We start from the raw sequence: 15,837 nt of genomic DNA, 5'->3' as shown, positions 1-15,837 counted from the left end.
AGTTAACCACTGCTCAAAACTATGCAGCTGCTATAAAAAGTGGAAAGTATGAGAATCTTATAGTGTATTAATCTCCAGTAGATCCACAAGTCGGGTATTTTATGAAGTCAACAACAATTTTATGTGAATAGAATATCATTTTACTTTTCCCCGATGCCTCAGTACAGAAGAAGAGCCTATAAACCAAGTGGGAATGTAACAATCCCATAAAATACTAAACATGTATCAGTTCTTTATGTTATGTGTAACTCAATCTTGACATGATAACATCTACTTGTTTCTGAGCAGAAGAATCTAATTTCAAAATTATTTTGTAGGCTTACCCCAATATTCTTACAGCTTTACTAAACCACCCATGAACTTTGGAATGAAGTCTTAATTTTTGCAGACTGTCTAAAAACTCTATTACACTGTGCTTTGCATAGATCTCATGAGCTGTAGATGTGTGGTAGGTATTTTGGGTGTTTATGGTGGTCTATTGACACCCGGTCATCATTTCCATGTATGAAGCTGATAGATGTGAAATTCCACTCATAAGAAATAAATAAGATAGGACCCTTGTCTAAGAAATGCTGAAATAAAAAACAGATGCTGAGTGTCTGAAGGCAACGAATGTATCCTTGTACATGCACAACTACTCAGCCGTACGGCACAAACACCAGCATCTCTTAAAAGTACTTACACTTCACTATGATCCTGAGCTGAAATATTCAACCTAATGGAAGATACAGCTCTGGCAAAAATTAAGAGACCACCACATCAAAACCCTGTCATGGGCAGTCCATTCTCCAGACCTCAACTAGATTGAAAACCTCTGGAATGTAATCAAGAGGATGATGGATAGTCACAACAATCCATCAAACAAAGAAGAACTGCTTACGTTTTTGTGCCAGGAGCAGTGTGAAAGACTGGTGGCAAACATGCCAAGACACATGAAAGCTGTGATTAAAAATCATGGTTATTCCACAAAATACTGATTTCTGAACTCTTCCTGAGTTAAAACATTAGTATTGTTTCTGTCAGAAGTTTATAGACTAAAAGAACAATTTATATAATACTCAAAAATATATGTATAAAGAGAAAAATCAGCAAACTGAACATATGAAAGTGGTCTTTTAATTTTTGCCAGAGCTGTATGAATTTGGTTACAATTCTGGGACCTGCACCAATCAGCAGAGCAGGGAATTTTTATCACCGTTCCAAGAGGAGTGGCAGATCGGATGCCCAAACACCACTCCATTCATTCTCTATGGGTTTGCCAGAGAAAGTCAAGTGCAGCTCACAGCAGACCCCTCGGAAATAAAAGGAGCAGAGCTTAATCCAGTGAACTGTCCTCCAGTCTAATGGGAATAATAGTTTGCTTATCGGGTGATTGGCAGCATGTTTCCACTGCCCGATTATTGTGAAAAAGACATTACTAGGAACATTCAGTCCCTATAATTGACCAGTGTAAATCATAGAATCATAGAATCGTAGAGTTGGAAGGGACCTCCTGGGCCATCTGGTCCATCCCCCTGCTCAAAGCAGGATTCGCTAAATCATCCCAGTCAGATGTCTGTCCAGCCTCTGGCCATACACATTAGATGGCATTGGATGAACATTTGGCTGGCAGTCATCTAAGCCGACTCTCCCTTACACAAGAGCGCTCACTCGGCTGAGCGCCCCGGGGTTTTCTGAGAAAGTCGCCAAATGACACATCGTCCTGCAGCTTTTCTCAAGGAGAACAATGCGATTGTCAGTCTGAAATTGGACATATGTCATTGACATCTCTATTGACCATCAGTTAACCCGTCGATATCATCAGGTTTAGACTATATTAGTCTCATGTGTATGGGATCATTAAGGCTTACTACTTTGAAGATGTAGTTGTTGTTAAGCGGTAGGCTGCCTCTGCCATGTAGGGAGTTGGACACGATAACTCTTGAGGTCCCTTCCAACTCTAACAGTCTATGATTCTATGATTCTGCGTATGTACCGAATTTCTCATGCATTGATTGCTTCTGGATCTTGCAAGAAATCATTCAATCTAAAAATTGGTATTTCTGTTGCCTCTTCATTCATTTCTTGGTTTACATCCAGTCATTTTTGCATTGTCATTTTATATCGTCTGGGATGTGGAAACTTCGTTCAATGAGCAGTGATTTCTCCACAATTTATAACTTGCTTTTTGGGAAGATGTATTATTACTCGTGCTGCTGCAAAAACCAAGATCAGTCATCCAAGCAGTAAAACATTCCGGGAACCAAGAGGTAAAAGCGGTAATACAATACAGGAAGTGCATCACCCTGATGCTACATTTATAGTAAATGCGTTATATCAACCAGACAGTTGGTCAGAATTGCAGAATGCATGGTCTGGAGTTGACCATGGTATGACCTTCAGAAAAAAAAACTGGACTGTTGTAAACTAATTTAGTGTCTTTTCTTTCCAGTCTTTCCCTGTGTCATTTTCATGTCAGTCATTCTCATCTCATCCACTGACAGATGAACAGTGACAGCCGCTAATTTTCAACCATAACTTTGCCAAAAAGGGGGTTGTGGATCATGACCCAGCTTTTTACAGAATGAGAATGTTGCGTAAAATCACTTTTTCTCCCTTTGCTGCCAGTCTGAGGACAAACACATTGATTCTCCCTGACTGCATATACAGCTTGAGTTAAAGCAGGAGATTCTTCTGTTCTGGCTCATAGACAGCATCGGATTCCCATCTCTCAAGTCCATGTGTATTAGAAGTGAATGTGTACAGTACAAGATTTTCTGCATATTTGCTTCACTGTAAGTTAGAAGCATTGGAACAATAAAAGCATTAGACATGGAGATAGGCTTTATAGGGGTATTCCAGTAGATATAAATTACCACTTATTCACTGGTCAGTGGATGATTTTTATACTCTTGTCGGAGTCCCACCACCTCGGATCACAAGAATTAGGAATTATGTCTGCTTCTCCCTCCTAACTGCAAGACCATAGCAAGGTGAAGGTGAATGGATGAAATGGTCTCGCGTGGGCCCTGTCACTTTATTCAAAGGCTATGGCACCGATGAAGACAGCAGACAGCAGTATTGCACCAGACTATCTTTACAGGTATTAAAGGGTTAAGGCCAAGGCAACCCCTGGGACCTGGTAAGCCGAGTGGCTATCCTACGTCTGTCCGTGGTGGCCATTTTAGAGCTTTCAGGCAACCACTGACAGAAAGTCCTTCCAAAGGGACAATAATTGGATTATCTGTTTTTATTAGACAGTCAGCGTTTTTTCCAGTGGGAAAGCAAAGTATATCATTGTTATCATATAGTTTCCAATTTTCTAATAACATCTAATGTATGCTTTGTTCCTATAAATATTAATGTTGGAATGGGAAGAAGACAATATTTTTCATTCTCCTTGTCTGGACTTCCACTTCCCAGGATAAGTTCTTTATTATTTCTGGTGTATGTAAGGTGAAGTTGTCTTTTTTTACCCTGCTTTGTAAGGACTTTTCGAGCTTCCTATCATGGATAAAGGCATTGAAAACATTATAGTGACCCCTGATGCTGATTCTTGTATCATCAAATAGATGGTCTATGGGAACGATGGTACTATATGTTATCCCACTGCAGAAATGTACAAAAGCCTCCTTATGGCAGATGATTTTCCTTTGTTGTATGTAATACATTCTTGCAATACATCCACCAATACAGGGACTGACACTGACAGAACATCTATCTGTCCCCTAATCCTACACCACCCACTTATATAAAAATATCCACATATTAATACTTCACACACACGTAGTGATGGGCGGACCAGTGGATGTTTGATCGAACATTAAAAAAAGGTTTGTTTCTGATACCAGAACGGTACCCAAACTCGAACCTGAACTAACCCGGACACCATTAAAATGAATGGGGAGCCCGAACATCCAGCGTCTCCCACAATGTCATCTGTATCACAGCACGAGAAACACCGCTCTGCGGTTCCTTGTGAGCCAGCAGCAGTGACCGGAGGCGAAAAGGTTACCGCAGGTCACAGGCCATCAGGATGAGCGGGATCAGCCATGTTCCTTCCTTGATTAGCTGAGCTGCATCCTTTCAACAAGCTTTACAACCTGAACAGTAACAAGGACTTCTGGGAGAACTTTACCGTTCGGGTTCAACTATCTCTACACACACATTGTCAGCAACCAAGAAAAAGGATATAAAAAATATTATCTTTGTTTCAAGGCATATGTAAAAGTTACAAGACCATACAATGCTTCTAAAAGCAATTAACAATTACCCTGAGCCTGGTGTCCTATAATGACCCCGATGACAATAAGGTTTAGGTCAACAACACCCCATAATGCACCTAATTTATTATGATCCATATATCAGAAAATATATATATATATGTGCATTTAATGTCCCATATCAGTGAACACGCTGTCAAGCTGTGACTGATGGTTTCACTTACTTATAACTAGGCTTAAAATAAACTCTGATCCCGGCCATTAACCTTGTAATCACTGCAATCCTCTTCATTCTGTGCCCCATAGACCTTCTAGCACTGTGGTTCTATTCAATATCGATGGTCCTAAGCCTAAGGGATCATCGAGACGACTGTATTTTCTGTCCGAGTGTGATCTGACAAAACATCAATTTTAGTCTATGGGGATTGGGGATGATTTTTTCCTCTAGCTGAGATGGTTTGAGGAAAAAAATTGCTGCGTGCCCGAACATAATCCAATATTTGGATAGCCATCAGCCAAGTCATTGAGTACTTGAAAAACATGGAACTGCATTTGGATGACATCTGAGTGCAGCCCGATTGCCCGAATGAAAGAATGGAGAAAATGGAGATGTTTTTTCTCCATCTTTGTCTCACCAAGAAAATTGGAGCACATTGTGATCAAACTCTTATCAGAGTGTGATTAGCATAATCAACCTGATTCTCTCTAATGAGAGAATACTGTATATAATAATAAATATTATTTCTATAGCGCCAACATATTCCGCAGCACTTTACTTTTCAGAGGGGACTTGTAAAAACAATAGACATTACAGCATAGCAATAATCACATGGATCATAACAGATACCATGAGGAATGAGGGCCCTGCTCGCAAGCTTACAATCTATGAGGAAAAAAAGGGAGACACGAAAGGTGGGTGGTAACAGTTGCCCTGATTGTATGGACCAGCCATAATATTAAGTGTGTAACAATACAGACACAGAGGGCTAATGGATGTATAAAGCATGTGGGAACATGATGCGGGGAACCTGGTTATGGTAAAAACTTTTGGCTGTGCCACACAGGGATAGATTAGGTTAATGTGTTGAGGTGGGAGGCCAGTCTGAATAAATGAGTATTCAGGGCACACTTAAAATTGTGGGGATTTGGGACTAATCATATTGACCTGGGAAGTGCATTCCAAAGAATTGGCGCAGCACATGTATAGCCTTGGAGACGGGAGTGGGAGGTTCTGATTATTGTGGATGCTAACCTCAGGTCATCAGCAGAACGGAGGGCGCGGGTAGGATGGTATGCTGAAAAACGGGAGGAGATGTAGGGTGGTGCTGAGGAATGGAGAGCTTTGTGGGTGAGGGTAATAAGTTTGTACAGGAATCTGGAGTGGATGGGTCGCCAGTGTATTGACTGGCACAAGGTAGAGGCATCGGTGTAACGATTGGCGAGGAATATGATCCTGGCAGCAGTATTCAAGACAGATTGGAGAGGAGAGGGTTTAGTAAGAGGGAGACCGATTAGAAGAGAGTTACAATAGTTGAGACGAGAATGAATAAGTGAAACAGTAAGAGTTTTTGCGGAGTCAAAAGTAAGAAAAGTTCGAATTCTAGAAATGATTTTGAGGTGCAGATAACAAGAGCGAGACAGTGATCGTATGTGGGGGACAAAGGAAAGCTCGGAGTCAAGTATGACTCCAAGACAACGGGCATGTTGCTGGGGAGTAATAGTGGAACCACACACAGAGATGGCAATGTCGGGTATAGGTACATTAGTAGCGGGAGGAAACACAAGGAGTTCAGTCTTTGACAGGTTCAGTTTCAGATATAGTGAGGACATGATGTTAGACACAGCATTTAGACAATCGCTGGTGTTATCTAGAAAGGCAGGTGTGATGTCAGGAGAAGAAGTGTATAATTGGGTGTCATCAGCATAGAGATGGTACTGGAAACCAAATCTACTGATTGTTTGACCAATAGAGGCAATGTACAAAGAGAAGAGGAGGGGGCCTAGGACTGATCCTTGAGGAACCCCAACTGTAAGGGGAAGATGTGGGGAGGAGGAGCCAGTAAAAGATACAGTAAAGGAGCGGTCAGAGAGATAGGAGGAGAACCAGGAGAGAACGGTGTCCTTGAGGCCAATGGAACGAAGCATAGTGAGGAGGAGCTGATGATCCACAGTGTCAAATGCTGCAGAGAGATCCAAGAGAATTAGCATGGAGTAATGACCATTAGATTTAGTTGTTAGTAGATCATTAGAGACTTTACTGAGGGCAGTTTCAGTAGAGTGTAAAGAATGGAAACCGGATTGGAGAGGGTCGAGAAGAGAGTTATCAAAGAGATAGCGGATAAGACGGGAGTGGACCAGGTATTCCAGGAGTTTAGAGATGAAAGGAAGATTAGAGACAGGTCTATAATTAGCGGCACAGTTTTGTCGAGGGATGGTTTTTTAAGTAGTGGATGTATGACGGCATGAAGATACCAGAAGAGAGAGAGAGGTTAAATATTTTAGTTAGGTCAGGGGTGACAGCAGGGGAAAGGGACTGGAGGAGATGTGACGGAAATGGGTCACTGGTGCAAGTGGTTGGGCGAGAAGATGCAAGGAGCCTGCTTACTTCTTCTTCTGTGACTGGTTCAAAATCAGAGAGTGAGCTAGATGTTGTGGGGGAGGGAGGACAGTGCATGGTATGAGGTGATTGGGAGATAATTTCCTTTTGGATATGGTCAATTTTTTCTTTGAAGTAATTGGCCAGATCGTCAGCTCGAAGCTCCGTAGTTGGGGCCTGTACTCTTGGGTTGAGTAAAAAGTGTCAAAGAGACATTTAGGGTTATCGGACAGTGAGGTGATGAGGGTATTGAAATAGGTTTGTTTTGAGAGGTGAAGGGCAGTGTTGTGTGTTCGAAGCATAAACTTTTAATGGATGAAATCTTCGGGTAGGTTGGATTTTCTCCACAGACGTTTGGTGCACCTGGAGCACCGCTGCAAGAAACGTGTTTGCAGGGTGTGCCAGGGTTGTCGCCATCTGTGTTGCGGTGTTCTATGTATAGGAGGTGCAAATTCATCCAGGGCACTTTGAAGTGTTTCATTGTAATGCTTCAATGCAGAATCAGGACATGAGAGGGAGGAGATAGGGGCCAATGAAGACTGCAAGTTCTTCATAAGTTTCTGGGTGTTAATGGCCTGTATGTTTCTATAAATATGGACAGTGGGGGTGACCTGAGCAGCCTAGCAGTTCTTGATAGAGAATGAAAGAAGATTGTGGTCAGAGAGCGGAAGAGGGGAGTTTGCAAAATCATCCACTGCACAAAGCCGAGAGAAGACCAAGTCAAGGGAGTTTCCGTCTTCATGCGTTGGAGAATTAGTAAGCTGCAAAAGGCCAAATGAGGAGGTTAGAGATAAAAGGTGAGTAGCAGATGGAGAGAGGGGAAGAGCAATGGGGATGTTGAAATCGCCCATGATGAGGGTAGGGATGTCATAGGAGAGAAAATGTGGAAGCCAAGTAGCAAAATGATCCAGGAACTGATGGGAGGGGCCGGGAGGACGATATACCACCACCACTCACATGGAGAAGGGGGTGTAGAGTCTGACGGCATGGACCTCAAAAGAAGGGAAGATAAGTGAGGGTACTTGAGGGATATCCTGAAAGGTACATTTTGGTGATAGGAGCAGACCAACACCACCACCTGCTCTATTGTCTAGTCTTGGGGTATGAGAGAAGTGTAGCCCCCCGTATGAAAGAGCACCAGCATCGGTAGTGTCTGACTGCTGGATCCAGGTTTCAGTAAGAGCCAGAAGGTTAAGAGAATTAGAAAGGAAAAAGTCATGAATGAAGGAGAGTTTGTTACACACTGAGCAAGAATTCCAAAGGGCACAATTAAGAGAGACAGATGGCATGCAGGGAATATTAATAAGATTAGATAGGTTTCTGAGTGTAGCAGTTGGGGGGTTTGACTTTCTATAACATGGGGGTCCAGGGTTGGGAGCAATGTCTCCTGCGACTAGGAGAAGGAGGATAGAAAGAGTGAGCAGATGTTTAAGTGATTTGTGAGAGCGTCTCTGATGTCGAATGGTGGGACTGAATGGATCTGTGCTGTGTAGCAATGTGAAAAGAGCGTGAGTGCTATACATAGGAGAGGAAAGGAGTGAGGGGCCAATATGGATGGAGTGTAGAGAGTTAATGCCAGGGCGGTGGATGTGTGTGAATGCAGCAGCCAGGATATAAATTATGCAAATGCATATGGTATATATTTGTGATAGTCCAAATGTACAGGGAATAGATTTATTTGTCTTACCTGTCTCTTGCCCTGTCTAACTGCCATGTTATAACTGACAGCGTACTTTGATACATGTACTTCGATTACATGTACATAAATGCCCCCCTGCATAAATGCTTTCCCCAGGCTAGCTCTGAATTTATAGAAGGCCAGTTCTAAGATCTTCCTTTTTTTTTTTTTTTGCTGTGATACCCTAGTTTAATAAAGGTCCTCAAGTCTGTCTAACATAAGTCTTTACGTATTATTTGCACAATCTGTAATGTAATTTAATATAGACATTTGACAGTACATTCTAGTTTAAAGCAACACTTCAGCGTAGTTTTTTTTTTTTTATTACACCACTGGAGTGGTGCTTTAAATGTAATTCCATTGCTTCCTGCCTCATATTCACCCGACGACGCCTTCATCGTTTTCCAGCGTCGCTCCCATCAATGTCCTGTGGAAAGTGACCTGCCAGCAGCTCCAGTGTTCCATGGCATGTGCCTGAGGTCACTTTTCAATACCAGTCTTTGAGAGCCTCGCTCTTGCATAATTCCGACTCTCATAGTCTTGCATAAAGATGTTGTGAGCGCAGCTTTTGACTTCCAGCCAGTCAGAAGCTGCGCTCACAAGATGGCGTCGCAGGAACACAGCTGCTCCGAAAATTGGTGTAGGCGCCGGAAGGTGAGTATATGAATGGAGTAAGGGGACTTACATTTAAAGCACCACTCCAGCGCTGAAATAAAAACAAAAATGCTGGAGTGGTGCTTTAGTAAAAAAAAAATTTAAAAATTAAAAAAGGTAAACGTTTACTAAGGGAACAAAGACTTATCAAAGAATTAAGTAATCAACATTCCGAAAAAGAAATACTACCATCGAAAAATGATTTAACCTAATTTTACACAATTGCGAAATGTGTGGAAACGGAAATCTTCCATTTTCTGCATCTATGGTGCCTAAGAAAACCTTTTCCATTGATGAGTGGATTATGGGAGTTTTGGGTTTTCTCCACATTCTTCTTCATTTTACAACATCCTCTGACTACAAAGATTTTCTTGAAAGTCCACTTAAGCTGAAATAAAACAGAACCCGGTTCTTGTCATGTCCCGGATTGTGGTCAGTGTTCTCTACATTCTCAGTCCCTCAATATTATTGAGGTTTGCAGGACATGAATGGTCAGTGTGGTCAAGTGAGTAAAATCAGCGTTACTCCCATCTGGCTATCAGATTTCTCTTAGTGGACACAATGACAGATGATACTTGGATAGATTTACTCAGGCACCTGCAAAGTTTGCTGAGCACTTAAGTCATGAAAAAACAACGGCCATAACAGAGTGTGTGAACTTTTTGAAAAATCACCTTCATTGTCACAGTGACAAGAGGGAATTAAAAAACCATCGTCTATTGGTTAGACCTAAGCTCAATAATATTTTCAGCTACAACATTTCATTTCAGCTACAACATTTCAAGAATATTAAAAATTTTTCATCTGAAGCATTTGCAATGTCTTAAAGCCCGATTCATCATTTATATTTTTTTAAGTCCATTTAATTTTTTATAATATTGTGTGGTATTTGCTGATTTTTTTTGCCCCAAATTCATCAAAACGATTTTTTTTTCTTTAACCACTTTTGTAACCTTTTTGACCAAAAAAAAAACAGGTTTTTCAAAATGTTTGGAAAAATTGCTGAAAAATTTGTGGTTTATATAAAATCACTCCATTGGGGGAATGAAGAAAATTTACAACTAAATTTGTTACTTTTTTAAAAGTTGCAGGCAAAAAAATCTATCTGGGAAGCACGGTGGCTCAGTGGTTAGCATTGCAGCGCTGTAGTCCTGGGTTCAGATCCCACCAAGGACAACATCTGCAAGGAGTTTGTATGTTCTCCTCGTGTTTGCGTGGGTTTCCTCCCGGGTCCCCACTGTCCTCCCACACTCCAAAGACATACTGATAGGGAATGTAGATTTTTTAACCCCAATAGGGACAGAGGTGATGATGTCAGTAAAGCACTGGGGAATATGATGACCCTATATGAGTGAGCATTATAAATCTGGAAGCACACATCCATGCCCATAGTGACAAACTAAGGGAAAGAAAACAGGTGAGCACATGTAAAATAGACTTCCAAAAAGATGCAATTGGAAAGATGAATTTGGTACAAATAAAAAGAAGAGCACGAAAAACTTAAGGACCATTAGAGCATGTTCAATGAAAAATTTGCTAAGGTTTTTTTTCCCTAACATTATAAAAATAACATCCAACTATCTACAATATGTTTTTTTTTCTTGTTTTTTTTTTTACAGTTTCCATAAAGACTCCAAAGAGAGAGGAGGAGAAACCGTTCCGAGACTGTGCAGATCTGTATCACGCAGGGTTCAACAAAAGTGGCGTATACACAATATATATTAACAACGTATCAGAACCCAAAAAGGTAAAAGCATTTGCTCAACTATACGACTGAACCGTGACCAAAATGCCTCACCTACATTATGCTAAGCCCGGCCATTTTGTATATTTTTGCTACAAAAACATGACCCCACTTCCATATAGGAATGCTTTACAATATCCATACCTGGTCATAGTCTACTATTTGTATGACAAGCCTTGGGACATTTATTTACAGGGCTTCCTATGTAGCTAACAAAGCTTCTATAAGCTCTCGAGCTGTAAATTCTAGTAATGGCTGTCACATTGATCCCACTAGTAGCAAGGGTTCTGTACGCTCACTGACTATAAAATCAGATCACATTGATGGAGATTTTGATGTAACTAAATACCAAAGGTATGGGTATGTGCACAAGGTATCTTCGTCAGGTGGATTCCATCTGGAACCCTCCTGAAAAAGCACTAAAAAAATACCAAAAAGAAAGATAGGTCTGGAACACGCGTGCCTAGAGTAGGCCTGGACATGACACGGGTTTGAAAGTAGGAGGGTTATCTCATAGTTTTGCACGTACATCAAAAGGTTCAGTTATAAGGTATGGGTCAGAGGTTAGGTCACATTACGTCGGACTGGGTCAGGATTGGTTAATTCGGCTATGGGGAGGTGGGGTATGTCAGGGTACCTTATATGAAGAAGAGGATCCTGGGGAGGGCCCAAAAGCTGCCAAAACAGTTCAAATTAGGGGCAGACACCAGGAAAAGTGACATCAATTGACCCAGAGTACAAATAGTATAATTGTGCAGCACGGTTGCCTGGGACAGAGCCTGGGACAGGGCTTGGACTGGCATTTCTAGCTTAAGCATTGATCAGTAACAGGTGGATGAGTGACTAATGTAGGCCTGTTGCTCTGAGAGTCCTGCCAAATTCAGGCAACACGCATGAAGGAGACCCAACTTGGAGTCCAAACATTTCCAAAAATAAGGGGAAGACACCAGGAAAAGTAGCATCAATTGACCCGTAGTAGAAATTTTGTGATGGCACAGTATTCAGGCATGAGCCATTTACAGCTTTGTTTTTAAGTTAAAAAAAGAGGTGGATGAGGGACTGGTGTAGGCCTGCTGTCCTGGGAGCCATGATACCTCATTCAACAGCTCAAACTGCTTTTCTGCTCAGCCACACTCAGGTGGCACAAATATCAGCTTCATAAACTTCAATTGTTAGCAGTCAGGCATGGGCCATGCATGAGACAGGATCTGGGCCAGCATTTACAGCTTTGAAATTAAGTTGAAATTAAGAGGTGGGAGAGGGATAGGTGTAGGCCTGCTGTGCTGGGAGCCTTGCCAAATTCAGGCAACATACATGAAAGAGACCCAACTTGGAGTCAAAACATTTAAAAAAATTAGGGGCAGACACCAGGAAAAGTGGCATCAATTGACCCACAGTAGAAATTCTATAATGGCGCAGCATGGATGGATGGGACAGAGCATGGCCCAGCATTTCTAGCTTACAAATTGATCAGTAAGAGGTGGATGCGTGAAAGCTGTAGGTCTGGCGTTCTGAGACCCCTTCCACAACAGGCATCCCATCAGATGGAGACCCAACTTGCAGTCTCCACATTTCAAAAACTTATCAGCACACATCACTAAAGTGGCATCAATTTCCCCAGAGTAGAAATAGTATAATGGTGCTCTGAGACCTCTTCCACCACAGACAACCCACCAGATGGAGACCCAAATTGGAGTCTCCACATTTTAAAAAATTATTTACAAGGCGTCCCGATGTGTGGCTGCCAGAGAAAGGGAGTCGAGTAGCACGTCGAGGACGAGGATTTGGAAAGGATTTATCTGCTGAAGTGGCGACTTGTCGCTGTAGCACAGAATTTGCAGCACTATGGAACTATATGCTGAAGTTGCGACTTGTGGCTGCAGCATAGAATCAGCAGCACTATGGATTTATATGCTGAAGTGGGACTGATCGCTGTACAGAGAATCAGCAGCACCATGGATCTACAGTATATACTGAAGTGGCGACTGGTAGCTGTATCACAGAATACGCAGCACTATGGATTTATGGATTTATATGCTGAAGTGGGACTGGTCGCTGTGCAGAGAATCAGCAGCACTATGGATTTATATCTTGAAGCAGTGACTTGTGGCTGCACTACAGAATCAGCGGCACCATGGGTTTATATGCTGAAGTAACAACTTGTGGCAGCACTACAGAATCAGCACTCCAGATTTATATTTATTGACACAGGATTCTATCTATCAGAACCAGCTGAAAATAAACCGAGTAGCTAACTATCTGACTGCTTGCAGCAGCAGCCTCACTACATTGTTACACTCACCAAATGGCGCCGAAGCCACATGTTCGCTTTTTATATAGCTAGTGACATGTGACTTTGTCAGCCAATGACACAAGCCCTTGTGTCTGGACGTTGTGGATGGTTTCTGAATTCTGATAGGATTCCAGAATCTCCACACATTAAGTTAATTTAAAAAAAGAACAACTGTCCGCGCCTCCTCTCCCCACCCTTTCCCCTCATCAAATACGTCACTGCCGGTCATCATACAGCACCACTCTCCTAAACAAAGTCCTAACAATATATTAGTGGAAACTTGATAATTTACCGAACTTTGGCCAAATTTTGCTGATTTTGAAGAAAAAGCTCGGGAATCCGAACATGAATCCGAAAGTGTAATGTTCGTGGCGAATTTGAAATTGGCGAACATTTTTCTGAACAATTTCGCTTATCTCTATGGAAGATCAGAGCAGGTCATTAGGAAATTCTTATTAACGATCAGCACAGAGTCTATAGTATCTAGTCTTTACAATGGCCACTTTATTAGAGATGCCCATCTGGAGGCATCTTGGCGCTTTTTCAGCTTTCAGAACTGCAGCAATTCATCATGGAATAGATTCTTCTTGGTGATGAAACTGTTCTACAATAATATTTGGCAATGGAGACAGGACATGGCATCGTGTAAAGATAAATGGAAAAATCTACCACAAGAAAAAGTTGACCACTTTCTGTAGTCCTTTTGTGACCAGCTTATTGTTGAGAAATCTAAAGGCCCCATTACACATAACGATGTCCCAGCAATCCCACCAGTGATCCAACATCGTTAGGCTGATCACTGGTGAGCTGTCACATAGACAGCCCCTCCAGCGATCAGGACCAGCGAGCAAGCTGGTTTCTAATGTGAACATCGGGTATCCAGGAGCCGCGGCTCTTGGATACCCGCTGTTTACCTTGGAAACCGGCGTACACGCTGGTTTCCAAGGTAAACATCGGGTATCTAAGAGACCCACGGCTCCTGGATACCCACTGTTTACCTTGGAAACCAGCATGTATGCCGGTTTCCAAGGTAAGCATCGGGTATCCAAGAGCCGTGGCAGCTGGATACCCGATGTTTACATTAGAAACCAGCGTCCAGTGTCGCTGATCACTGGTCTCTCGCTGCCACATGCAGCGATGCATGCTGGCCAGCAGGAGACCAGCGATCAAAAAATGGCCCAGGACGATCGAGCACGATCAGCGATACCTGGCAGGGGGGCTGGTCGATGATCCCCGTCACACACAGCGATCTCGCTGGCGAGATCATTGTGGCATCACAAAATCAGCGATCTCGCTAGCGAGATTGCTGTGTGTGACAGGGCCTTTAGACACAAAAAGAAATGTAAATGCTGGGATGCCCACCGAACACTAGAATGGGAGTTCCAAAGCCACCATTCCCACTCGTAAGTACTTTGAAGTGGCAATTACATTTGTGCTCATTTGATGCCTCAGTACAAAAGATAGGACAGGGGTCAATTTACTGCTGCTAATGAACATGTGCATTTCCTGAAAGAGCAGGAAGTAGGAGTCTAGAACAGTCCCCAGTGGTCAGTGTCATAATTGCAAGATTTCTACATTTTTTAATATGGAGCATTATATGAAAAATAATAAAAAAAATATATATTTTTATACATTTCACATAAAACTTAATTTAAGCATTAGGTCAATTTCTGATGATACAAGTAGTAAGGACACTACCAACACAGGCAGAACATTAGATTCTAGTTTTCCATGGATATAAAGGTTGTAATTACACCGTAAGTTGCTACTTGCTTAAAATGAGTTTTCCTTGCTCTCTAAAGTTTGGATTTGCTGAAATGAAACTGCTTTAAAATATTGTCCTTTCACAGAAAATCTGTCCCTTGTCCCCCCCCTGCAAATTAAAACAACTTTTGGTGCATGCACCAGCTTAATATATTCAAAAACCAGAGGTGCAACTATAATAGGTACTGGGGTCACAATCACATCCGGGACCTTGAGGATAAGGGGACAAAAATGTCCCTTTGGCCAATATGAAAATGCCACTACTACTAAAAACTTGGGGGCCCTGTTGGATCATTTGCATTGGGGTCCATGAGCTTCAAGTTACACCACTGCCAGGAACAGTCACCATTCCCATGCTCTGTAACTTGCCATCAATCTAAATTTTACCCCAAAAATAAAATGCCAATCGACGAGAGAGCAAAAGAAAAAAAATTTGCCAGTCAGTAGTAGTACCGTAGAAAAAAGTATGTGAATTGGTGATACCCGAATGTAAATGAGACCAAGGCAACTTGAATGGAGATTTCCCGTGATTTTGGTACCATGTCTTGTGAATAACAGACAGGCTTTCCCGGTTAATGTGTCTCCTTAGTTAAGTTCATTCTTCCAGAAATGTTCCCATACTTTAAATTGCGCTAAAAAAATGAATGAATGACCTGAGTGTTATGAATATAAAAAAATGCTTCTGTGGCACCCCTGAGGCTCAGTCGCCACAGAGGTACTGCACCTTCTCCTAAGGTGTGGTGCCCCACCATCCTGGTAAGTTGGGAGCTCCTTTCCACACTCCAACACCTGCATCCCACACTGAGGATAGTTCAGCAGGACCACATTGCAGCTTTAGGCTCAGGGTGTAGCAGAGCACCTTTCGTGGGATCCTGCTTCGTAACACGAGATGTGCTGGGAGGTGGG

The 15,837-nt window shown here is 42.2% G+C and overlaps 1 protein-coding gene across 1 annotated transcript in view; it reads left to right on the top strand.

The window, feature by feature from the left end:
• ANGPT1 (angiopoietin 1) overlaps nt 1–15,837 on the top strand; it is a 445,617-nt gene that overhangs the window by 309,058 nt on the left and 120,722 nt on the right. The window contains exon 5 of the mRNA XM_073590180.1: nt 10,750–10,877. Within this exon, the coding sequence (XP_073446281.1) occupies nt 10,750–10,877 (128 nt within the window). The remainder of the gene's footprint in view (nt 1–10,749; nt 10,878–15,837) is intronic.

The sequence above is a fragment of the Dendrobates tinctorius genome, unplaced genomic scaffold (genome assembly GCF_039654945.1).
Source record: "Dendrobates tinctorius isolate UK_male_01 unplaced genomic scaffold, ASM3965494v1 ptg000116l, whole genome shotgun sequence".
Taxonomy (NCBI): domain Eukaryota; kingdom Metazoa; phylum Chordata; class Amphibia; order Anura; family Dendrobatidae; genus Dendrobates; species Dendrobates tinctorius.
The sequence above is the reverse complement of the archived record's forward strand: the minus strand, read 5'-3'. Positions and strand labels throughout refer to the sequence as shown.